The 25,832-nt window shown below is 56.4% G+C and overlaps 1 protein-coding gene across 3 annotated transcripts in view; it reads right to left on the reverse strand.

Annotated features, from left to right (window-relative positions):
• Nucleotides 1-25,832, reverse strand: part of IGHMBP2 (immunoglobulin mu DNA binding protein 2) — a 55,419-nt gene that overhangs the window by 12,738 nt on the left and 16,849 nt on the right. For 2 of the 3 annotated variants that reach the window (XM_087422513.1, XM_087422512.1), the window contains exons 9-15: nucleotides 25,348-25,530; nucleotides 24,899-25,017; nucleotides 24,205-24,299; nucleotides 23,045-23,168; nucleotides 21,211-22,041; nucleotides 18,597-18,769; nucleotides 14,678-15,844 (exon numbers count right to left, since the gene is read on the reverse strand). In XM_087422513.1, coding sequence (XP_087278639.1) covers nucleotides 15,647-15,844; nucleotides 18,597-18,769; nucleotides 21,211-22,041; nucleotides 23,045-23,168; nucleotides 24,205-24,299; nucleotides 24,899-25,017; nucleotides 25,348-25,530 — 1,723 coding nt within the window. In that variant the 3' untranslated portion in view covers nucleotides 14,678-15,646. Of the gene's footprint in view, nucleotides 1-14,677; nucleotides 15,845-18,596; nucleotides 18,770-21,210; nucleotides 22,042-23,044; nucleotides 23,169-24,204; nucleotides 24,300-24,898; nucleotides 25,018-25,347; nucleotides 25,531-25,832 lie in introns of those variants that run through there. The other variant, XM_087422514.1, reaches the window with a different exon arrangement.

Raw genomic sequence — 25,832 nt, forward strand, 5'->3', positions numbered from 1 at the left:
CCGAGAGGCCAGCGGGCGAGCTCCGCCCGTACCGCCCCCCACAGCCCCGCCCCCACAGGCCCCACCCAGGCAAGACTGGCCGCAGACCGGCCCAGACAAGCTCCTCCCAGGCCCCGCCCCTGTAGAGCCCCGCCCATACAAGCCCTGCCTCCAGGCCCCCCAGCCGAGCCCAGTCCAGCGCCAAGCCCCACCCCCCACCTCCTAAAAAGAATTCCCCAGCAAGGGCCTGTCTGTCCTACATGGGCGAAGAAGGGCTGGGCCTGGGTGGGGCGGAAGGGGCATGTAACAGGGGGCCTCCCACTGGAGCCCTTGCCCAACCTGAGGAGGCCCCGCATGCAAACTGCTTCCAGCAGTCACATCCCCACCATGGCTCCTGTGGACCCTGGGCCTCAGATACCTGGGGGGTCTGAGGCTCGCCTCCCCCTGCCTGGTCAGGGGAGGCCGTGTGCTGGGAGAAGGCCCCACCGCATTAAGACCCGCTCAAAATGTGATTATTAACCCGTCATGATTTGCACGCAGGCCCACCCTCACTAGGGGCCAGGCGCAGTTCCAGGCTCCGTACAGACATGAACCCATTCCGTTCCCCACAGCACCGGCAGGTGGTCCTATCAGCATCCTCCTTTTACAGATGAGGCAGCTGAGGCGGGGAGGGGCTGAGTGGCTTGTCACGACCCCAGGAGGCAGCAGAAGTGGACTTTGGGACCTGGCACTCAGCTCCAGAGTCTGTGAGCTCAACCCACGTGCTATTCGGCCTCACGAGGGTCCGCACTGAGGGGGAAAGCAAGTCTCCTTCATAGGTCACACTCAGCAAATCTGGAGCCCAGCACAAAGTGGCACTGGTAAAGGCCAGACAAATGGACAAACCCGTAGTATTCTCCACCTTAAAACAAGCGAAACTCAGGCTTGCATCCAGAGACACCAGACCAGACTGAGCAGGGATGAAGCTCATTCTGGAAACTGGAGACAAAGTGGAGGTACGCACTGGTCAGGGAGACCCCCAGCTCCCTGGGCAGAAGGTCGCAGCATTCTTTACTAGGTGTGTTAGTTTCCTGTGGCTGCTGTAACAAATGACCACAAACTCAGTGGCTTAAAACAACACAACTTGTTATCTCACAGTTCAGGAGGTCCAAAGTCTAAAATGGGCCGGCAGGGCTGCGTTCCTTCTGGAGGTTATAGGAGAGAATGCGTTTCCCCCACCTTTTCCAGTTTCTAGAGGCCATGTGCGTTCCTTGGCTGGTGGCCCCTTCCTCCATCTTCAAAGCCAGCAGCATAACTTCTTCAAATCACTCTCTCTCTGCTTCCATCACCACATCACCTTTTCTGTCTCTCACGTCTGCCTCCTTCTTTTAAGGACTTATAGGACCCTCCCAGATAACCCAGAATAATCTCTCTATCTCAAGATCTTTAGCTTAATCACATCTGCGAAGTCCTTTTTGCCATGTAAGGTTACAAATTCACAGGTCCTGGAGATCAGGACATGAAGATCTTTGGGGGACCATTATTCTGTCTACTGCACTGTGGAAAATGGCCCAAGAATCAAGATTTACAGACAGTTGTGTAAAGTTTGCCCAAAGAAACCAATGGTCCCCTCCCCATAAACTGACAATGAAACCATTAATCCACTCACCCTGGCCCCTGCCCCCTCCACACACAGAGCTTTCCATCAGCTCTTGGTGCTACACTCAAATAAAAATAGAGTTAAGGATCTCTAGATACACAAGGAAAGTTTAAATGTGAAAGGCAAGATGCCAGAAGAAAGAGAAGAAAGGAACTCAGAGAACACAGGTCATGCAGGGTACTACAGTAATGGAAGATGATGCCTTCCAACTTCGGGGTAAAAAATATCTTCAACCTAGGATCCACACTATCCATCCAAGTAATAGCAAAAACCAAGAAAGAGAAGTTTTTCAGTTTAGTGAGGGTGTTTGGGGATGAATTTGTGAGAGCACATAGAAAATTAAGCCAATGGAAAAAACAAGGCAATTAATAACTCTAGGGAAAACAAAGAGCTGGACGAGAAAGGAACTATAATCAGAGTACATCATACTTCTGTATCCTCATTTGTCCTCCTAGGTGCCTAGATGAGCCCATCCAGTCTCAAGGCCTTAAATACATTAGAGACCAATAAAATCTCCCTCCCCCATTCTATCGCATCACCCAGCACCCTCTTGAGCTTGCAACTTTCACATCAACCTGTCTTCCTAACATCTCCCCTTGGGCATCTAATAAGCTCCACGAACAGCTCATCAGGGGCAGAGTCTTGGCAGTCTTGTGCAGGCCCTGGCTCCAAAATCCCTTTCCTCTCCCAGTCTGCTCCATCGTAGGAATTATACAGCCACACATCGCTTAATGATGTTTCAGTCAACAGTGGACCCCATATACAACGGTGGTCCCATAGGATTGGTACCATAGAGCCTAGGTGTGCAGTAGGCCATACCCTCTAGGTTTGTGCAAGTATACTCTATGATGTTCGCACAACGACGAAATCGCCTAAAGATGCATTTCTCAGAACTTATCCTGATCATTAAGTGACACGTGGGGGCCGGCCCCGTGGCGTAGCGGTTAAGTACGCGCACTCCGCTGCTGGCATCCGGGGTTCGGATCCCGGGCGCGCACCGACGCACCGCTTCTCTGGCCATGCTGAGGCCGTGTCCCACATACAGCAACTAGAAGGATGTGCAACTATGACATATAACTATCTACTGGGGCTTTGGGGGAAAAATAAATAAATAAAATTAAAAAACAATAAAAATAAAAATGTAAACTCCGTTCTTAGCTTGTGGGCCACAAAACAAAGGGGCAATGGGCCAGATCTGGCCTGTGGGCTGCAGTGTGCAAAACCCCTAATCTAAATACCAAACATTAGGAAAATGGTTTACTAAAATTACGGGGAGCCCCATGAGGCAACAGTACGAGGCGATTTATTTTATTTTATTTTATTTATTTTTGTGTGTGTGTGAGGAAGCAGTGCGTGGGTGTGCACCCGGGATCCGAACCGGGGCTGCCAGCAGTGCAGCGTGTGCACTTAACCGCTACGCCACAGGGCCGGCCCCTGAGGCGATTTAAAATGACAGTTGTGACAGAGCCAGCCTGAGGCCGGCCCGGTGGCGCAGCGGGTAAGTGTGCGCACTCCACTTCTGTGGCCCGGGGTTCGCAGGTTCGGATCCCGGGCACGCACCGACGCACCAATTGTCAAGCCATGCTGTGGCGGCGTCACATATAATGTGAGGAAGATGGGCACAGATGTTAGCCCAGGGCCAATCTTCCTCAGCAAAAAGAGGAGGACTGGCATTGGATGTTAGCTCAGGGCTAATCTTCCTCACACAAAAAAAATATACATATGTATATATATATATAAAAGAAAACATGGAAAATGTTCATGACACATAACGTGAAAAATAGCAGAACACACAAGGGTATGAAGAACTTAATGTCAACTGTGTAAAATTATGCAAGCATATGGAGGGTAATCTGCAAAACATTAAACTAGCTGTTCAAGCTAGTTTAATATTAAACTGAGCCCTCCTTGGCGCTTCAGTCGGAGCCCGTGTGTCCTCCTCAGCCACAGTCCCTCACAGGCACCTCCCTCACGACTGTTTCCTGTGTCTTAGTGGTCAGCGAGTTCTCTGCTACACCTCCTCAACCTGCCCACAAGCTCCTGCAGCCCTGGGGCCCGGCCTGGCCCGTACAAGCCCTAACCAAGCTCCTCCGTCAGAGGGAGGCAGCCACAGAGCCCCAGAGCAGAGGCGAGAGGCCAGACCGGCCAGTGGTGGCCGGCAAGTCTCGCTGCCCTGAGCCTCTGTTTCCTCCTGAAAAATGGAGATAAGCACCGCACCTCCCTCACGGAGGAGAGTGAGGGCCAAAGGAGATGAGACTGACCAAGAGCCTGGCTCCGAGGCGGGCTGGAAGGCTGACACCACTGTTTGCTTTTCAAGAAGTCCCGAGGACACAGAATGACCACATGACCCAGCACTTCTGCTCCTAGGTATAAACCCAAGAGAAGTGAAAACACGCTCACGTAAAAACTTGTATGATGGCCAAAAAGTGGAAAAATCCAAATATCCACCAATTGAACGAATAAACAAACGTGTTATAGCCATACGATGAAATAGTATTCAGTCGTAAAAAGGAGTGAACTCCTGACACATGGATGACCCTTGAAAACGTGATGCTCAGTGAAAGCAGCCAGACGCGAAAGGCCACATAGTGCATGATTCTATTTATATGAAATGACCAAAACAGGCAAATCCGTAGAGACACAGTTGATTTGCGGTTGCCAGGGGCTGGGTGGGGTAGAATGGAGAATGAGTGCTAACGGGCAGGGGTTTCCTTCTAGGGTGGTGAAAATGTTTGGGAACTAGATAGAGATGATAGTTTTACAACATTATAAATGCCACAGAATTGCTCGCTTTAAAATGGCTAATTTTATGTTATGTGTATTTTACCTCAATTAAAAAAAAAAGTCCAGAGGGACCTGGCCTGGGGGCGGATATGGCAGCTGAATGGTGCCATCGAGAACAGGCAAGATGTCATAACAGGACATCACACAAATGTATACACCAATTCTTCCATCCAACAAACACACACCAACACCAACCACAAGACAGACCCTGGGGCAAGGGGAGGAAGAACGCGGGCCCTGTCCTGAGAAGGGCCAGGCCCAGGGCAGCTGCCACCTCTCCCCAAAGAGGACAGAGAGCTCCCAGAGAGCCCACTGCCCCCTGGGGGCTGCAGCCTTCCCTGAGTCTGCCCCCCGCCCCACGCTGCGCCAGCGAGGGCCCGAGGGGGTTCAGTGGAGCATATCACCAGCAGATGCCGCTCCCCCTAACTGACAAGGCTGGGGAGTCCAGACTCCCCCATCCTCATACGTTTCCAGGCACGCAGAACTTCTGGGCAGCGGGTGTGAATTCAAAATGAGAGAAATACTATTATTATTAAGAACATTTGGGCAGCACTTCCTGAGCCATTAAGTCACCCGTCACCCAAGCCAGACACGTGGAAATCTTCCCAGGCCCTTACCGCCCCAGGGGGTCGGTGACGAGTTCTGATGACTTAACCCATGAATGTGCAACAGCTGTGCCCCTCCACCCCCCTCCGCCTGGTCCCCTCTCCAGACGCCTGCCACACCTTCCAACGGGGCATCCTGCGCGAGTCCTGTCCACCCCCGACACCTTCTCATGGCCGTCACAAGAGGAATTTTTCTAGAACACAAATCCGGCCTATCTCCCCCTCCTCGATGCCCACCTCCACCTCCTCCCATCCGTGTGAGACCCAGGCTCACACCCAGTCAACCAGGACCATATGAGGCCCAAGATGCAGAAAGCTCGTGGAGGACCCCAGACCCAACAGGGACTGGCCTCTCCTTGGCTGTGACCCATTCTACTGACCAACTGGAAAACCAGCCAACAGGAACTGCTCTGTTCTGATTCCAAAACCAATACTCACCACTGTGGAAAACTTAAAAAATGCAAAAAGAAGTATAAATAAAATCACAAGAATCACACCAAATCCCAAAGGTCAGAAATGCTTACAATTTGGCCCTCTGCCTTTCCATCTTTTTTATGCATATATGTGTGTTTTACATAAGTTAGAGCATACTGAATATACAGTTTTTTATCCTACTTTTACCATTAAACGTTAACAATAAATGATAACAATGCGATTATAAAATCTTTCTACTGGATGATTTTACAAAGTATCTACAAAAAGAAGAATTCTTAAATATTATGGAGGCACTTCCACGTAAAGCCGGCTGACTGAACCCATACATCAACAGAAGCCACTAAACAGACTCAGACCAGAGACTCACCAAAGGCTCGAGAACTGGGGCCCTGGGCACTCAGGAAGTGGGGTGCAGGGTGCCAAAAGAAGGAGAGTGGATGAAAGTCTTTTAGAGAAGCCACGGTCATGGAGACAGAAAGTAGGACAGTGGGGGCCAGGGCCCAGGGGAGGGGGATGCAGAGTTAGTGTTGAATGGGGACAGAGTTTCCATTTGGGAAGATGGAAAGTTCTGGAGATGGATGGTGGTGATGGTGACACAATACTGTGAATGTGCTTAATGCCACTGAGTTGTACACTTAAATATGGTTAAAATGGTAAATTTTACCACAATTTTTAAAGCAAGCAGACGCTCAAATTCCATCTGCTCCTCAGTGAAGCCTCCTCCCCAGTCTGGGAGGAGCCTAACAGCAGGTCTGGTCTCTGCTGTGGGTGGCCGAGGCAGCTCTGCCTGGGGCCCAAGGCACAGGGGGCAGGGCTTCGCCCCAGAGGAAAGGGCATTAAGAGGAAGGGAGCAGACGCTGAGGCCTGGCCCCTCCCCCAGGCTCCCAGAGCTCTGGGACTGACCAGTCAGGGGAGAGACAGGGACTGACCCGGCCTTCCCCAGCTCCACGGCCCGCCGCTGGCTCTCCCGCGGGGCCCACGGTCAACAAGGCCCTGAGGGTCCCGTCCCTCACTCAGTGTGAGCAGACGACCGCCAGGTGTCTGAAGAGAGCCTTCGTGCCAAAGGTAGACAAAAGCAATTTGGAATAAAAACGCGCAGGAGGAAGAACACATCAAACGATACACCAATAACCTGCTAAGGGGGGAACGAATAGGTAATGACCTAGGAGGGGGCGCTGTGAAAAAGAAGAGTTCTTAAAGGGCCCAGACGTGATCGTGTCGATGTTTAAAACCTAAATAGAACGGCTGGAAAATAAGGTTGAGGAACAGCTCATAAAAAGAAAGCAAAAGACGAAGAGAAAGAAAACGGAAGAGGAGAGATAATATTGGCAAGTAGGTCCGGATCTGCCCACAAGCAAGAGAAGCTCTAGGTAAGGGTGGAGAGAAGTCTGAGAGAGGAAAATCGTCAGCAAAACCATCTCAGAAAACTCCCCCACACACAATCCCAAAAGTTTCGCACTGGCGATGGAGGGATGGGCCCTAGTCAGGTGCTCGACAAATGTTTACTGGAAAGCTCCATGAGGCGGACCCAGGGGAGGAGACAGGTGCAGACCCAACCTGAGGAGCTTACAAACATGTTTAACTAAGACTCAGAGAGAAATGCACGTCCATCTTGACTCCATAACACGCACCATCGCCAGAAGTGTCATCGAATGATGCTGACTCTGCAACTGGCTGTTCTCTGATAATTCCTATTCTAGCTTATTTTATTCTATTTCATTCCACTTTTGTTACAACACCTGTCACAACTCGCTATATTGATGTCACAGCCCACCACTGGGATATGACCTGAAGTAAAAAGAAAAACAAAATGCCAAGCTAGAGGGGCAGGCAGATGTTGCAACAGCAGATGTAATAAAGTTGTGTGCGCTCCACGTTGCTAAGCTTCGCAACTTCACCCTGAACCCCAGAGCCCTCCGTTGTACAGCTAACTCCGGGTGCCCCTTGTCTCCTGGCCGGGGAGCCAGGGAGTGAGCACTGCATTTCCAAGGACCCCTCTGACTGTTTTGCTGAGAGTAGCTCGTGGACGGAAGGCTGGCAGCTGGGAGACTAGTGCATCAGTCAGGGTCCGGTCAGAAAAAAGGGAAGCCACAGTGGGCACTTCAAACCAAGCATCTGGTCCAGAAACTGGTTGCAAAGAGGAAACAGCCGGGCCAGCCCGGTGGCTTAGTGGTTAAGTGCGTGCGCTCCGCTACTGGCGGCCCGGGTTCGGATCCCGGGCGCGCACCGACAAACCACTTCTCCGGCCATGCTGAGGCCACGTCCCACATACAGCAACTAGAAGGATGTGCAGCTATGACGTACAACTACCTACTGGGGCTTTGGGGAAAAAAAGGAGGCGGATTGGCAATAGATGTTAGCTCAGAGCCGGTCTTCCTCAGCAAAAAAAAAGAGGAGGATTAGCACAGATGTTAGCTCAGGGCGGATCTCCCTCACACACACAACAAAACAGGAAACAGCCAAGGGAAGCAGCTATGTCCTTAGCACTGGGAGGACAGAAAGGGACAGAGAGGGCTTCCAGAACTCAGGAGCTCAAAGGACAGGCCCCACAGATCTCTGAGGAGGGGGTACTGTGTGGCCTCTGAGGGCGGGCAAGAGGCTGGTTCTGGAAGCACCAAAAGAAGCCTAGGACAGGAAGTAACTGCTGCTGCTGGGGTGACACTGAGAAGGACAGGAAAATAGGGGACACAAGTCCCTCCCCCTTGTCTCCCCATCTCCCTCTGGACCCGGCCACTGGCAGAACGTGTGTGCTGAGTGTCAGCCCAGAGAAACAGAGCAGAGCCAAGCGGATTGGAGCAGAAAGACGCGCTGTAAACAGCCAGCGATCGTGAGGAGAAGAGCGGAGTGGACAGTGAGGGGCCGTGCTGGGAGCCAGGGGAGAGGCGAGCTGTCTCGGCCCAGGGCAGTAGCAATGGGATGGGGAGAAACAGATTCCAAGAGTGCTTTGAAGGCAGAGCAAAGAGGGTCTGCTGGCAGGTGGGCGTGGGTGTGAGAGGAAGAGAGTGTACAGGATGACTCTAGGTTAAATTCAGGTATGAGTAGCCTGCAAGACAGAGCTGCAGATCTGGAAGGCGTGGTAGTGTCCTGGGGCTGACCACAAATGGGTGGCTTTAAACAGACACTTATTCGCTCCTGGTTTCCGGAAGTCTGAAATCAAGGTGTGGCAGGGCCACACTCCCTCTGGAGGCTCTAGGGGAGGATGCTTCTTGCCTCTTCCAGCTTCTGGGGCCCCAGGCGTCCCTGGGCTTGTGGCCGCGTCCCCTCGGTCTCTGCTCCCTCTTCACACAGCCTTCTCCTCTTCTAGTGTCTGTCCTCCGTGTGTCTCTTATAAGGACACCTGTCGCTGGACTTAGGGCCTTCCAGGATGATCTCATCTCAGATCCTTAACTTAATTACATCCGCAGAGACCCTTTATCCACATGAGGTCATATTTACAGGTGCTGGGTATTAGGACATGGACATATATTTCGGGGGCACCACTCAGCCCGCCACTGGGGCAGATCAGGCGCTCGGATTCAGACACGCTAAGTTTGAGATGCCTCTTAAATCTCCAAGTGGAAATGTGAGCAGCGTTCATTCGGAGTTGGGGGAAGACAGCAAAGCCAAGTGGAAGATAATCACTGCAAATATTGGCATTTAAAGCCCCGAGGCTGTGGGGAGGGGATCAGGCCCAGTCCCGGAAGCAGAGCCGGAGCCCAGCTGGGACCGGGACTCAGGTGCCTGTGGTTTACGGGGGGCAGCCGCTCCGTGGAAGAGTGAAGGCGCCCCGGGGAAGAGCGAGGGCGCCGCGGGGAAGAGCGAGGGGCGCAGGGTGGACTCGGAGCTAAGCCAAGACGCGGCCTTGGCTGGAAACCATCATCAGCCTGACCCCATGGCAGCGCTAGGGACAAATTTCACCGGATTCCTCCCGCCTTGAGGCAAAGGCCTGGCCTTCTGAACCTCCGCATCCCTCTGTGCTCTGTCCAAATTCCTGAGCCCCAGAACCTCTGTGCATGATAAATGGGTCTTTTATACCACAGTTTTGGGTAAATTTGTTATGCAGCCATAGAAACGGGAACAGCCCTTTTTCCCTCCGATGAATCGGAAAGCACCCGGGCATCTGGTTCCAGAGCATGAGCCTGGCTCCCATCCCACCTCAGCACTGGCCCTTTTTGTCCCCATTACCTGCAGGAAAAACACCCCCTGCTCCTTGCCAGACCAGGAGCCCAGCAGGCCCACAGCCTCCACGCCTCTGGCTGCCCTATTTCTGCCTGTTTTCTGGAATACAGGGATGTCTATCTCCTTTTGAGTGTGGCTCCATGTTTTTAAAACTTTTTCCATTTTTTTATCACTGCTGAGTGTTGGGCCAGAAATGGGAGGCTGAGCCCCTAAGAATAAACTTGCAATGTCATCTTCACCGGATGTCTCTGTTATGCCTCCTGCAAATGGGCTGCCCTCCATGACGGGGCGCTGGGGGACTCCCCACTGGGGTCTGCACCTCCCATGGCCTCTCCACTTGAGAATAAAGAACAATGATGGTGCGACCATTGTTCTCAAGCACGCCGTGGCAGCAGGTCCCAGCCTTGGCCTGGAAGACAGCTGCATCTGTGCCCCATGGGAGCAAGAGATGGGTTCGTTCCCGGCTCCGAGTGCTCTGTGCAACAACCTGCTGGCTGCCTGCGTTAAGGCGTCTTCCCGTACATTTAGGGAGACGACTGGACTCTGTAGACGATTTGCTAGGGCTTGGCCCCACGGAACTAAGTGCTGGAGGACAGGGAGGTGACGTCACCAGCAAGCCACAAGCTCTGTCCTCTTGGCTCAAAGGAAGGGTATGAAAGACAGCAGGATACTCCTTCACTCGCCAAAGAGGATGCACCAGAAATTTCCTGCACAGGCTTGGCTGTGTGATTGAGCCCTGGGTGCCCCACCCCCCCCCGACAACCTCCGTCCGTCCAGGGCCACCAGCAGCCTCCACAGCATCTCTGTGCAAATTAGAAACTCGTAGCCCTTCCTCTGAGTGGCCATAGCCTGTGTGCATGACTCGACGGGCAGGGCACAAGGCGGCTGCAGCCCCAACTCGCCCCCAAAAGCCCAACCTGCACAGCCTTACGCAGGGGCCTGCTTCTGTCCACCCCCAAGACGTGGGCAGGGCTAGCTCGGGTCAGGACCACTCTGACTGCTCAAGTTTCCCACCTTGGGGCTGAGGACTAAAACAAGTGGCATGACAATCTAAGGGCGGTTTGGGCATCGTGTTTCATAGGGAATAAAGGGGCAGGAGAAACCCTCTGCGGGTTTCTGTTTCTCTGGGTCCTGAAATCTCTCTTTCCACAAGAATCCAAGTAAGGCTGCCCCACAAGGAGAGTCACTTCTGATGTGGAGCAGACCTCAAAACAGTGGTTTTTAATCATATACCCCCCATCAACAACATATACAGAAATTACACACCATGACCAAGTAGGATTTATCCCAGGAATTCAAGGTTGGTTTAACATTCAAAAACCAGTTAATGCAATGTACCATATTAATAGAATAAACGGCAAATCCCACATGGTCATCTCGAAGGGAGAGAAAAAGCATATTCGTAGTTTAAAAAGTTAAAACTCTAATAAAAAATTTATAAATACATAAATAAAACCCCTCAGCACACTAAGGATGGAACCTCCTCAACCTGATAATGTAAACAGGCATTAGGGAATTGGTGGGGTGAAGGGCTGCACAACCCCATACATTTACTAACATCCCTTGAGTTGTACACTTGCGATGGGTGAATTTTATGGAATGATAATCACGCCCCAGTAAAGCTGTACAACAAAATAATTCATTGGCAGTTGACAGCAGGGGACAGAGAGCCGAGTGCCGGTCCCAGCAGAAAGGGGGAGAATCACAGATGAAAAAGGCAGGCAGCCAAAAACAGAGACAGAGGTGAGAGAGAAAAATAATTCACACAATGGACAACCCGTCCCGGCAGAATTAAAAATCTGCCCGCCCGGATGAGAGGTCTGCTTACGCGCTCCACTCTTCCTCCAAGCAAAGAAGTTTCCAGCCCAAATAAGGCTGCAGCTTTTGCAATGCTCCTGGCACGGAACACAGTTCCATTTAAGTGCCAGGTTATAACTCGGGCCTAAAACATCCCAAAGCAATACAGTGCCCATCAGCCCGCTCTGTTCCCTCCGGGTAACGCTCCAAACAAACCCAGGTAAACACGCAGCAGGCTGGCCCAGCGTCGCCCTTGCCCACGGGCAGGGGTGAGGAGGGTGAGGCCCGTGGCTCGGAAGGATGCCCCGTGTGCTCATGTGGAGGGGCAGGGCTCCCGCACCAGCAGCCTCAGCTGCAGCCGACCAGTTCCTGGGGCCCTGGGCGCCCTCGCCTTGGCCCCGAGCACCAAAGGCCGTTTGCTGAACCCGTACGAGGTTCACATGTCCCATCTCATGGCATCTTCACTGCAGCTCTGTGAGATGATGACAAGGACAGCAGATAGTTCCTCAGCCCTGTTTCAAGGGCCTTGTGAGTTTAAAGCATTTAATCCTCACAACAGCCCTGTGAGACAGGTCCTGGTAACTCCCCATTTTACAGATGAGGAAACTGAGGCACAAGACCACACAGCCCATACCAGCTAAATCTGGGAATGAACCCCAGGGCTGACATGCTCCAAAGCTGGGGCTCCATCCTGTGCCCTTCTGCCCCCCTCACCCCAAAAGAAGAAAATGGCAGGGCCCCTCCTCTGCGGCCTGTAGCTGACCAGCAGACCACGCTCGCAGGCTGGGAAGATGTTTGGCATGGCACATTTTTTCCTCTCTTTCAGCTACCCCGTCCAGGCCAAATTGTAGGGTATTTTTCAAGCAACCAGCTACAAACATTTTCCTAACAAGGTCTCTCCAGGATAAGAAACAGAAACTCTCTGTGCTGCAATGGTCAACTCTGACATTTTAACAATGCGTCAAAACCGGCGTGAGTGGAGGTCAGTGGTGGGGGGGAGAATGCTCCATGTGGGGGCCGGAGGGCACGATGACCACGGGCAAGCACTGTGCTGGGCACGGCCATGGAGCCTGCTAGCCCAACACACGCCGCTGCCCACCGCTCATCCCGTTGACTTCTCAGCCGGTGGGGTGGAGACTGCTCTCGTCCCCAGTGCAGACAAGCAGACAGGCTCGGAGAGGGGAAGGGATCTGCTGCAGCCACGTTCATGGAGCCAGCGCTCAGATCAGGGCCTTCCAGTTCCGGAGGCTTCCCATCACCCCAGCCCACGCTGCGGTGCCTTCCTTCCTCTACTTCAAGCTCTTCCTGGCAGGTGGCCCACAGGAAGAGCACGTGGGTGAAGGTACGGGGCCCGCTCCTTCTCTAATGAGCAGAGGTGCACCGATTCAGCACTGCCTCCATCCCGGGACTGGGTATACCCGTAAGATATACAGCCGTGGGCACAACTGGACCGGCCAAGATCCTTTTAGCTGCAAGCAACAGAAACTCAAGGCAGACTCTCCTTAGCTAAAAAAGGGGATTTATTAGTTCAGGACACTGGGAAGAATGGGGTGGGGGTCAGGTGTGGCTGCATCCAGGTGCTCAAACAACGTGATCAGGTGATTCCCCTGTCCCCATTTTGGCTCTGTTTCTGTGTTTGCCCCCTTCTGTCCTGCAGACTGGCTTCCTCTAGGAGGCAGGGAGGGTGGCTGCTGGCCACCCCCAAGGAAGAAGAGCCCACATCTTCCTTTCAGCATCTGTGTGTGGACCCCAGGGTGGAGCCCTGATGGGCCTTGTTTGGATTCTGGCCCAGCCCTGAACCTGGCCTTGCCATGGCCGGGAGAGTGTGGTTCTCTGACTGACCCAGCGTCCCTGTGGTCATGGGACTGGAGCTTATTACCGCAGAGACAGGGAGATACAGCCAGCCTCCTCAGCAGGCACAACGGCTGCCCTTCAACAACCGAGAGGCAACGCTTCAACCGCAGACCTCCCGTTCCCTCGTAAGCACCTGTTCACATTTCCACCAGCCACGGGTCGTCGAGGGCAGCGAAAACAGCAGCTGACGGCTGCGCACGCCTGCACGTGGGAGGCTCTCTGTGCCGACGGGAGTCAGCGGACTGACTGTGGGGCACTTAAATACACGTGCAAGGGGGTCCCCGCCCCTTCCCCATCCACACAATTCCATCCTAAGGCCACTTGATAGGAACAAGGCGTCCACACAAGGGGGAGGAGGAGGGGCCCCGGTGGCCCAGAGTGGCCGTCGGGCCCAGGCAGGGGGATGGGGTGTCCCCACGAGAGGGTGGCCCAGAGTGGGCATGGGGCGTGGGCAGGGGGACGGGGTGTCCCCACGGGAGGGTGGCCCAGAGCAGGCATTGGGCCCGGGCAGGAGGACAGGGTGTCCCCACGGGAGGGTGGCCCAGAGCAGGCATCGGGCCCGGGCAGGGGGACAGGGTGTCCCCACGGGAGGGTGGCCCAGAGCGGGCATCGGGCCTGGGCAGGGGGACGGGGTGTCCCCACGGGAGGGTGGCCCAGAGCGGGCATCGGGCCCGGGCAGGGGGACAGGGTGTCCCCAGGGGAGGGTAGCCCGGTGCTGGCAGAAGCAGAGTGGTCAAGTGTGCCGGCCTGGCACAGAGGACACACTGAATAAATGGTGTCTGGGACCAGCACATACGGACAGTACAAGGCTCCTGAGGGAGACTGAGGCCGACGCAGACACCCTGCATGCCTGGTCGGGGGGCTGAGGCCACGGGGACCTGAACGGCACTTACAGTGGACGCAAAGCCTGAGCGAGGAGGGTCTGGAGGGGGCGGCAGGTGGAGGGCATTATGAAAGCCGGGACGAGCTGATGGGTCAGACCCGGACTGTGAAAGCAGGGAAAGGAGACAGAGCTGAGACCACAGGGCAGACCCCCAACACTCCGGGGGCACCCCCCGCCGACGCTGGCACTTCCTCCTCCTCAGCGGCAGCCTCTCAGGCAAACGCCCCCCCCCGCCCTCCACCGAGCCTGGCCTTGCTCTCATCAGTTCACAACTCCACTCCCCAGTTTCAAACTTCCCTTCCAGTTGGTAGTCAAGTCAAGCAAAACAGGAACTTTTTCGTCCCCCTCATCCTCCGCTAACAGGACAGGGATTTCCCGACAGCGGTCTGTGCGTCCACCTTGCTGGGAGCTTCAGTGACGCCTTCCGGACGCCCTGAGTCCTTAGCACCCACGTTGGCTCATCCTGTGCTCTCGGTTCAGGAGAGCAACACTTTGAGCAAAAAAGGGGAAAGAATGTTCATTTTAGACACAACAGACTGTGGGCAGTGTGCATACATTTTTATTTAATTTTTAAATAATTTATCTCCCTTTGAAACAGATAAAACTCTGAGGCTGAAATGATACATCCACCCGAGATTCTCTTAAATACGAGTCTGTGGAGAACGCTGGAGACCATCCCTGAGAGGGCTCCAGACTGTAAGGTTAGCAATGCCGGGACTCTGGACGGCTCTTTCCCGAGATCATCCCCAGGCACAGCGCAGGGAGGGCTCATACAGGCCAGGGAGCCTGTGAACCACGCTGAGGGCCACCATCCAGACCACACGGGAGCAAGGAATGGCCAGGGCTGCATCTGCTGCCCTGTAGGGGCAGGATGGGGTCACTGCAGCCACCAGGGAGCAGAAGACAGACAGAAGGTGGCCTCAGTGAAGTCACAGCTCCAACAAGGGGCAAGCTGGCCGCATGGGGCCATAGGGAGAAATAAATGGCTGGCGTTCAGACGCCGTCTCAGTGCGCGTTCACCGAGCTCTCAAGCGCCCTGTCTCATCCTCATGGGCAGAGAGCTGGCCAGCCCTGGACAGTGGGCTGTTACTTCTACGGAGCTCAGGCCTGGACGCATCTTCAAGGGAACAGACCCTTCCTGACCCTCACGGCAGCTCCCCGAGATTCAGAGGGTCGATGTCGGTTTTGACGGGGAGGGAAGGAAGAGACTGGGAAAAGGTCCAGGGCGGGAGTGAGGGAGGGGACGCGGCATGCCTGAGCCTGCCTACACCGCGTCCTGAGGAAGGGCCAACTGGTATGGATGGTGTGCCCGGGCGCCCCTCACCATCTGTCACGTTAGAGAGCCCCCTCTTCCCACAGGCGCGTCACCCCGCACGGCCCTGGTGGGGCTGTGCACCGGGCCCAGGTGCAGCCACAAGGAACGGAGAGCGCCGGGGGGCCGTCCTTCTCGCCCCTCAGCCGCCTCCTCACAGACAGGAGCTCTGGCAGCCGCGTGCTGGGAGGACCCGCCCGTCACTTTTCCCTCTCCTGCCTCTTGCTCTTCCTCTGGCTGGTCAGCTCGTCCAGCTTCTTATCCAGCCTCCTCTGCAGCTGGGCCCTCTTGGCTGGGTCCAGGGCCCCGGCCTTGGTCCCGCCGCCGGCGTAGAGGACTCCTTCCCGGCTGATTCTCTGCCGGGCGTGGGCTCGAGCCCGCTCCCCGCAGCCATGGATCTGGGGGGACACAACAGTCAGTGCTGGGCCGAGTGGGGACAAGGTCCTGCGCTTCTGCCCAGCGTGGAGCTCCGGGACCATGACGCCCCAGCACAAGGCCTCGGGGGGCCCCTCCTCTTCCCACACACAGATCCATCTCCCGCAGGCTGCCAGGCGCCGGGACGCTCCACACCCTGGCAGGGCTGGAGGCTGGAGCACCCACACCCTTCCCCCGCCCCACCCTCGGCTCAGCCGGGCCGTCCTCTGCGCAGATGTTAGTGCAGGGCTGGTTCCCCACAACCTCCCTGCAGGGTGAGCTCATTCTGTACACGGGTGACACACACATGCACACGGGCCCCCGTTTTGCATGTGCGACACATACGGTGACATGTCAACACGCTCTCTGTAAATCACGCTGGTGAGGTCACCCTGTCTTTCCGCCTAATCACTTCACGGGCACACACCCAAACTAGGATGAGAATCTCCTCTGGGAAGAAACCACTTTCTCTATGTGACCCAGATGCCAGGCCCGTCGCAGGTGCTCCTGTGACGAATATCCATCGCAGGGGACATCCGTCCTGCCACTGTTTCAGAGAAACCCTAGCATGACTCCTGTGCTTAAGAGGAGGGTGGGAAGGAGAAGGAGCAAAGAGGGAAGAGAACCCTCAGCATCTTCCAAGTGCTGGCAGCAAGCACGCCCAGTGCCCAACGTGCACGTTTCGTGGATTCCTGCTAGAAAGTGGAGGAGCGGACTGAACCCGTGACTTCTGTCCCCAAAGCCAGAGCCTTCCCTGCTGCACAAAGGAAGGGTGTTCCCTTGGGAAGTGCCAGGTGGGACGTGAGTTAGGACCCAGTAAGATCCCAGAACAGACAGCTACTCGGCTCACCCAGCCCCACGCCCCGGTCACTGAGGGCCCAGGGGCCTGCCAGCTGCCTAGGACCCACCGCACACCCTGCTCACTGGATGTCCTTACCCCCGTCCTCTGCCCGTCTGGGCTGCCCCACTCTAGGCCCGTGCCCTGCCCACCACAGCTCTCCCCAACACAGACGTGCAGTCACCCTTTCCACGTGGCCCAGGACCCACGTCCATGGTCACAACTGCTCCTCCCACATCTCTATGGGAGAGAGGCTCAGAGCCGACGCCAAGTTAATTTGCCCACATCACAAAGTGAGCGGGCGGTGGAGCTGGTGCTTGAGGCCAAGCCCCCGACACCGAGCCCTGTGCCATTTCCTCGAGCCTCTTCCCGCACGACTGTCTCAGAGCAGGGGGACTTGCATCCCCAGAGCCAGGAACTCTTGCTGGACAACACGCTGTGCTGGCCTTCCCCCAATCCTGGGACCGAGGGCACAGGGAGCTCAGGACCGGGAGCCGCTCCAGCAGCAGGAGTCGCCCAGGGGCTCCCTGCCTCCCACGGCACCACGACCAGCACGAGCTGTGCAAACTGGCCCCCGTACCTTGCGTTTGACAATTTTTAAACATTGTGGGTAAAAATCTTTCTACAACACTGTGCACTTTATCAACAGCGTGAACACAGACAGGCTGCGTGGGTGTGCGAAGGACAAGCCCCTCGCCCGGGAGGCCCCTCCTGGGTTCAGAGCCAGCACAGCTCCCCCGTGAGCAGGCAGCTATGACCCCTGACCTGGAGCGGGACACCCCCAGGACTCTGACTCAGCCCCTCCGGGATGGTGTCAGCCCAGGGTCCACACACCCTCCCCAAGATCTGCCCCTCCTCCCACCTCCGAGGGCGCCACCACCATCCCCCCGTCTGCCCAGACCAGAAGCCCGAGGACCACTCTGGTCCTCCTTCCTCTTCTCACCCGACGTACAACCAATTCACGGCCCCAAAACCACCCCTCCATGCTGTTCCCCACACCCAGGGTGGACCCCGAAGCCTCTCACCCACGTCCCTGCAGCCACTTCAACCTGCCTCCCGGCCCCGCCCTCACCTTCTCCTCACTGCAGCCAACGCTCCCACGTCCCCGCCCTGCTGAACCCTCCAGTGCTCCCCACTGCCTTCAGAACCAGGTCTGCACTCCTCGAGGCAGCTCATGGGGCCCTGCTCAGGCTCAACTCTCACTAGCCTGCCCCACACTCTCCTCCCAGCTGCCTGAACGCGCCACCACCTCTCCCCAGGGCCTCTGCACGAGCCCTGCCCCGCTCAGCTCCCCACCTTCACCCGTTAGGTCAGCCCCAGGGTTACTTTCTCCAGAAAGCCCGCTCTGACGGCTGCATCTGAGCAGCGCCCACCCCTGCTGCCAGCCTGGCCCCTGGGTCCCTCCCTCAGTGCTCAGCGCAAGGTACCAGGTACCACATGCTGATCTCTCATCCAGATCCCCCACTGGGCCCAGCGCCCACCCAGGGCAGAGACGAAGCCTACTCTGGCCCCCAGCTCCCCAGGCCTGGCAGAGGAGGTTCCCACTGACACATCCTCAGGAATGAATGAACAAGCGGCCAGGCTGCAGCCCATTTCCAACCACAGCCCCGAGGCCCCACCTCCCCTGCACTAACCCACTGACAGAACCCGAGGACACTGGCACAAGATTCCCTGCCCAGAATCCCCAGGACGTGGCTCTAACTCAGCAAATATGACACTTTACTTACTTCTACCCTGATGTGCCGAAAACAAACCATGAGTCAACGCCTGTTTGAAGATATTTAGAGCTCACGACCAGCCGCTGCTTCCATCAGGAGCACATCTGCCCTGGCTCCGGGTCCTGGAGACGCAGCCCTACCGCCCCCACCCCGGCCGCCCAAGCCCGGAGGGGCGCATACCTCGGGCAGGTGGTGGCTGAGGCAGTACCGGCGGCCGCAGTGCAGGCAGAGCTGGCCTAGGGTCACCACGCTGGCTGTGCACTTAGCAAGCCCACAGGTGTTATCAGCCTTAATGGCAGCCGAGACCAGGGCATCAAAGTCTTCCTCGGTGGGCAGATCTACGGCCGCATGTCCTGGAAGAAGAACAGCGTCACTCAGACGGGGAGGAACAGAGAGAACTCTCCACGGGGCCCACGTTCGCCCCACCGAGCAGCTGTGCCCCGGCGCCCTGCTTTCGGGTTCATGGCGAGTGAGCAAATGCAGGCTCAGTGGAGCTCGGTGTCGGTCCAGGCTGCGAGGGGCCCTTCTTCACTGAACCACTGACCACTCGCTGCTGGGGGTGTGAGCACAGCGTGGACTTCCTGCAAGGGGCTGGTGGTGCACGGAGAGCGCCTCGGAAAGCTCACCCCCTTTAGTCCAAAAAACACTCAGACACGAGGATGTTCCTTATGATGCTAACTACAAAAACAAAAAGCCAAACACACTCAACATGCCACACCGGGGAAGAGATCAGATGGACCACAGTGCATCCACGAGGTACAATGCCAGGAGACCTTAACAATTTTAACCACGGAAGTCTTTTAAAGTTATAGGAAAACGCTCAAGAGTGACGAGAGATACAAATTTCTACACGGGTGTAATTCTGTAAAATTCACGTGTGTAACACACACACACACACAGGGACGCAGATGCTCAGGCAACAGTGCGAGGGCTCTACCCCGGCGATGGTAGCGATTATCTGGGTGACATGCACAGGCAGGATTCACTGCCACTTCCGAGTTAGCCTCTGTAATGGGCCCCACGGTGCCCAGCACACAGGTCACGATGGGCAGCCTCAGGGAGGACACCAGGATAACGGCAACACCACCCAGGGGCTCCCAGGCCCCCACTGGCCTGCAAGTGCCTCGTCTGCAGCAGCCACGTCAATCCTTCTAGGCGGGCACTACTTGGCCACGGTCACCTGCAGATGGGGACACACCCCCTACCCTGTCCTCACAGACAGGCTGTAAAGCTGCCACACTCTACCACACTCACACACAGGCCCGGTGGGTGCCCGAGGTCAGGGGAGGGACACAAGTGCTGACGCCCCAACAGCAGTCCCACAAGGCTTGGAGAAGGCCCGGGAGGTGCTCGCTGCCCGCAGGCTCCCCTTCTCTCGGCAGCTGCAAGCAACCTCGGGAGACGGACAAGACAAAGGGACCAGGCAGAGGGTGTTCAGGCCCCAAACCAACACAAAATCTCATCAACACAAGTACTGGGCCCTGTCCTGCAGGACACGCACCCACGTTCCCCCTAGCCCCCCGCATGACAGGCAGGGTCGTCAGACAGCCCTCGCTCCATTCAGCAGCACCATTCTCAGCGTGGGGCTCCAGCCGTGGCCCCAGGAGCCTGCCCAGGTTGGCCTCTGCTTCTCGGCTGGGACATCGGCACAGAGCTTGGAGACCAACTGACAGGTCACGTTCAGAGCCTGTGCGGCAAGAGGGATTCTGAAGGCAGCTGCCTGAGGAAATGCTCCTAACCCTGAGTGGCGCCAACCTCCCCGAAATGGGGTGAAGTCCCCCTAGGATGCTCTGTCCTCAAATGATCATGCCGCAAACCTTCTCCCAGAAGGAAGGCCAGGCCCTCCGGTCATTCCCGCTGGCATCAACCCTTCACAGGGTCTACCATGTTCTCAGCATGCTTTAGGAAGGAGTTGAGCATCTCTTTCCCCCGCCAGAACACCAGCTCCTGGAGGGCAGGGGTGGCATCTGCCTGTGCACTGGACAAGGCCTGGTGCACAGCAGCTGCTCACTAAATACCGCAGAGCGAAACCAGCCAGAGCCTCAGACTGGAGGCTGGTTTCAAAGACCCCAAATTATGCTGATGCAGCTTTGCTCCCAGGAACTACATGATAAAAGGGAACCTGAACGGCTTCATGGTCCTGCTGAGAGGGAAATGGTTGTGACAAGATGTCTCCAGAAAATCCAAGCTGTGATGCCACGACGCTCATCAGAGTGTGGGATGGGGCGCCCTGGCACAACAGCAGAGCATGTGGTCCTTCCTGGGACGCAGGACAGCTGCCATGTGAGCCCGTGTGGGTGTCTGAGTGGGAAGGAGGGCTGTCGCTGCAGCAGGGGGGCCTGTGAGCACTCTTCCATCCCCAGAGGGCTCCTAGATGCCACCCCCGCCTGCTCTCAGGCCCTTCCCTGCAGTCAGTGCCCGAGAGCTTCCATCTGCCAGGCCCTGCACACGGCTCTGCGGACGCGAGGGTCACCACGACCAGGCACCGCCCTCAGGAAGCTCAGTCCAAGCCCATTAAAAATAAGGCACAAAATGCAGAATCAGGACGGTGGCAGCACCAGGAGGAAGTCCTAATTCTTTTTTTTTTTTTGGTGAGAAAGATTAGCCCTCAGCTAACATCTGTTGCCAATCTTCCCCTTTTTGCTGAGGAAGATTGGCCCTGGGCTAACATCCGTGCCCATCTTCCTCCTGCAAGTCCTAATGCTTTTCGAGGGAGGCAGGTGGGTTTCAGGTGGGGCAAACACCCCAGTTTAGGGCACAGCATGCCTGTGTCCTTGTTAGTTGACTGACTTACCTTTTGCATCTTTCTTCTTCTTCTTTTCTGGCAACTTCCGCAGCCCTGAGCTTGTGGCCTGCTGCCCCTCCTTGGCCTGCCGCTCCTGCCTGCTCCTCTCCCTCTGCAGTCTCTCCAGGTGCAGCGCCTTCAGATCCAGCTGCTCCCGGCCGCTTTGCTTCTGGACTGGGGGCTCCATCTGTGCGGGACCAAGAGGTGCTTTGCTGCCGGCCCCTGGTGGAGGTGGTGGGGCCGGCGGAACCCTCTTGCTCACGGTTATGAACCTCTGCTTCCCCTCCCCAGCGCTGTCATGCCTCAGCCCATGCTCCTCGGCTATCTGGTGGACCCGCATCCTGTCGTGTGAGTTCAGGGAAGCAGGAAACTCCAGCTGTGTTTTCTCACTCGCCACAAACTCGGCGATCACGGCCCTGAAGTGGTCTGCGCTGTCTCTGCTCCCCGCTCCCTCGGGGCTGCCTCCGTTGAGGCTGGGCTGGCCCAAAGGCTTCCCGCCCGGCTTCTTCCCATCCAGCTTCGCAGCTGTCCTGGCCCCCCGGGCTCCCTCCTGCTGCCTGCTTCCGGGAGCCTTCCCAGCAGAGGCGGCAGAGCCCTGGGGCTTTGCACCAGAGTGGCCAGGGCCCTGGGAGCTCTCGTGGGAATAGTTCTCAGGGACGATGTCATCCAGATACTCAAAGGCCGTGCGCACTTCCCCGTGCTGCGTGAAGTAATCCACCAGGGTCTTCAAGAAGGTATGGTTGTTGACCGTGCGAGAATCGCAGACGACCGCCACGTGCCGCCGAGCGCGGGTGACGGCGACATTGATGCGCCGGTCCTCGGCAAGGAAACCAACTTCACCTGAAAGGCGAGCCAGGGGTGAGTGAAAGGGCAGATCTAAGACTAGAGAACAGAGAGCCAGACTCCCCCGCCCTCATCAGTAACAATCCCCTAACAAGTCAGCCTCCTGAGCCACTGGCCACCCTCCCTGTCTCCACGTACCATGATTCACCCCACACTGCTGACAGATCCACCACATGAAGGCACCAACGGGCCGCCAGGTCATCCTGGTGGCTCACCACTGCTTATCATGTGGTCCCACGGCACCCAGTGGGATTTTGGTAGCTATCAGACTGCTGCTCATTTCCAAGTATGTATGGACTCCTCCTCCCTAAGCCTAGACCTAGGAGACAGCCCGGGGGACGTGGCTGCAGTTGATACACACGGGAACACGCAAGGGACATTCCAGCATCTTCTCTCCACTGCAGCTTATCCCACTGCTCTCATCTGTTTTCAACCTTGTACTGAAAACATTTTACAAAGCCCATTAACTAAAAACCATCCTGGGTTCAATTTTCTTACCAAATGGGATATCCACAGCCCCGGAGGCATCAAAATCACACCCTGAGGCTGAACCCGCCTTGAGACCAAGAGACCACCTCTGGGCTTTAGGGGGCTCTGCCTCCTCAGCAGGGTCCTCGGCCTGCGCTCCCAGCCCACCACCCCAACTGCACACTCGTGTCTCTGAACCTCCACCCTCTGTTCCCTCTGCCTGGAACACCTTTCCCCACTCGCTCCCCCAAGCTGACTGGCTCATCAGCTCAGATGTCCCCTCCACAGGACCACTTCCTGCCACCCCATGTGGTGCCGACCCCTGCACAGGTTCCTGTCAGAGCTCCCGTCACACCACACTCCTGCTGGCCTTCCCGTTAGGCCCTTTGCTTGACAGTGAGCTCGTGGAAGACAGAGACTGCTCCACTGCCACAGCCCAGCCACCAGCACAGCCCCTAGCAGGACTCCAGCATGCCCTGAGTGAACAGCTGACTTCCGTTCTCCCCCAAAGGCCTCGCACAGGCATACGCACCCTTCCTATTGGATCTGACGAAGGACAATATCACGGCTTCCTTCTCCCGGCCTTGGAAGCCATCGACGGACTTAATCTCCAGCTCGGGGTGCCTGTGAGCGAGGCTCTGTCTGAGCAGGTCCACCTGGAACAAGCGAGGCCGCAGCCACGTCACCACCCGGGCCAGGCGGCTCCAATACTCTGCTCGTCAGCTCGGCAGTGGGCCTGGCGCTACAAAACCGCCACGACCGTAGGGGAGCCCCGCAGGGAAAGTGTCTACAACCGCCCTTCTCACGGGCATGCAAATGAGCAGACGAAATACCACGTACACACAGCAAACACTGCCCCAAATAACACGTACACACAGCAAATACTGCCCCAAACCCCAGCACTGATATTCTATCACCTCTTCTGGCTCACGACAGTCCCCCCGCCTCTGACACCCCTATGTGCGATGCCTGTAAACCAGGGAGGGCAACCAATCCATGGACCTCGCAACACTCTGAAGCAGGTGCGTTTTCCTACCAAAAGAGACAGGATCTGCTTCATAAGCGCACAGGCACGGAGAGAGAAAATGCAAGAAAAACCGACGAGGAGGGAGCAGACGTCGTTGCTTCTGCTGGCCCACTACCTACACTCTCCAAGACACAGCAGCACCTCTGATTTTCCTTCAAGAAACCCCCACTCCCATGCTCAGTCCTACAGTGTCCCATGAAGCCGAGCCCACCCAACCGCAGAGATGGGCGAGGACCAGCTCCCCACCACAGCGACTGACTCAGGGATGGGGACAGCCTGAGCCAGACCATGAAGATCCACAGCCGAGACTGTGGGGAATGCCGTAAAAGGCCAGGCTCCTCCCAGGACTGCCCATGTAAGGACACCGTCAGCCCAGGGTTGCCCAGCCACCAGGGAAGCTGGCCTGCAGACGAAGACAACAGGGACCTAGGCCAAGAGATCCGGACAGGCGGGGCTGTGGCAGAGCAAGGGAGACAGACAGACGGACAGATAGACAGAGGCTCTAGCTGATACCGCCTGAGCCCTGGATCCAGTCGTGATGCAGTCAATTCCACCCTGGAGTTTTCGGTCACAAGAGCCAATAAGTCACCCTTTTTCTTGAGCCACTCTGCAGTGGCTGAGTCCCACTGATACACGCAGAGAGGGACAAAGGGGCCCTCTCGCACCTGGAGGTTGTACGGTGTGATGACAGCAATGTCACGTGCTTGGACGCCAGCATCCACCAGAGCCTGGATGTGCAGAGTGACGAGGCGCACTTCACCTGGAGGGACACAAACAGGCTTTCAGTACAAGGGACATCCACCCCCAATGCTTGTTTTCGTAAGCACTTTTCTGACTATTACGACGAGCTGATCTTTTGTGGTGCCCGAGGTAGCATCCTGGGAACTAACAATCTGAGTCAGAGGGTTGCCTGATTTAGCAGACACAGGACGCCCAGCTGAACCTGAGTTTCCATCAACAGTGAACTAAGTACGGCCGTGGGTCCTCCATTCACCGTGGCAGCCCTGTGAGCGGAACCCAGCAGTCTGGTACCATTGGCTGAGCAAAGTCCTCGTCCCAGGGCTACACCAGGCAGTGCTGGGCCACTTCACTCAGAACGAGAACATAAACCCTGCCCTGGCCTGCATATTCTCCTGGATCAGTGCTGTTTGCTCGTTGAGAGGAACATTGATGGTTTCAACCTTCTAGAGCATCTGGCTCAAACCTCCCACAGCCCGTCAGTGATGTGCTCTCCCCTTCTCTCCCCTCTCCTTTCACTCAGCCCCTCTCTGAAGTGGGCAATCTGGAGGGACTTCTGCTGTTAGAGAGGAGCTCGGGGGTGTTTAAACAAAAAGGCTGACCCTTCCCAAGCAGGCTCACCAGGGTTCCCTTTAGACTGGTCATCCTCCTCTTCCAGCTCAAAGAGCCCGCAGCCGGCCGTGTCCACCAGCAGCAGGGGAATGCCCGTCTCCTCTGTGGCAGCCACGCCCGGGAGATCCCTGCACACAGGCGGAGACTGAACAGTGAGGCCCGAAGGAAAGCAGTGCTGAGACCCTAAACCAGAGCTCGCCTCTCCACTCCCTGCAGCACTGGCCCTTACACAGGAAAACGGGGTCCCACCCCACACACCAGCATGAGGAACATCAGAGACTTGGAGCAACTCAAATCCAACCCTCAGGGCAAGGCCATTCTCCTTTCCGAACACCAGGCCTAGAGGCGACTTTTACTCTAAAATCTTTACGGAACACAGTTCACGTGACACAGGGGGCTCAGGCGGGAAGAAGGACAAGACAGGAGAAGCTGGGCGGGGGTGTAACCAAGTCACTCACCGCAGCAGGTGCCCAGCCACGGAAGGGTGCGCCGTGAGCTGCCCGCGGTACAGGGCCTCCGAGGCCCACTGCATGATGGCCTGGTGCATGCGGTACTGCACGGTCAGCGTACGCACCACCCTGGCGCTGTACTCCCGGTCCAGGCGCTCCATCAGGCTGAGCGCCAGCCCAGCCTGCGCGGCCCTGCACCAAAAGGAGAGGAACCGAAGGAGGGCCTGAGTCCCCCAGTCCAGCTGAAACCAGGGCCAGGGAGGAAGTAGTCCTCAGACCTCAGAACCCACTCTCTCCCCAGCTCTGACCTAGACCAAGGGTGTGGTCGGCCGAGTAATGGCCCTCAAAGCTGCCCATGCCCTAATCCTGGGACCTGCGAATACGCGACCTCACACGACAAAAGGGACTTCGCAGAAGTTAAGGATCTGAGACGGGAGATGATCCTGGACAGTCCAGGTGGGTCCAGTGTAATCACGAAGTCCTCATGAGAGGGA

Source organism: Ceratotherium simum, chromosome 34 (genome assembly GCF_057802395.1).
Source record: "Ceratotherium simum simum isolate JZ-2026a chromosome 34, ASM5780239v1, whole genome shotgun sequence".
Classification (NCBI taxonomy): Eukaryota; Metazoa; Chordata; class Mammalia; order Perissodactyla; family Rhinocerotidae; genus Ceratotherium; species Ceratotherium simum.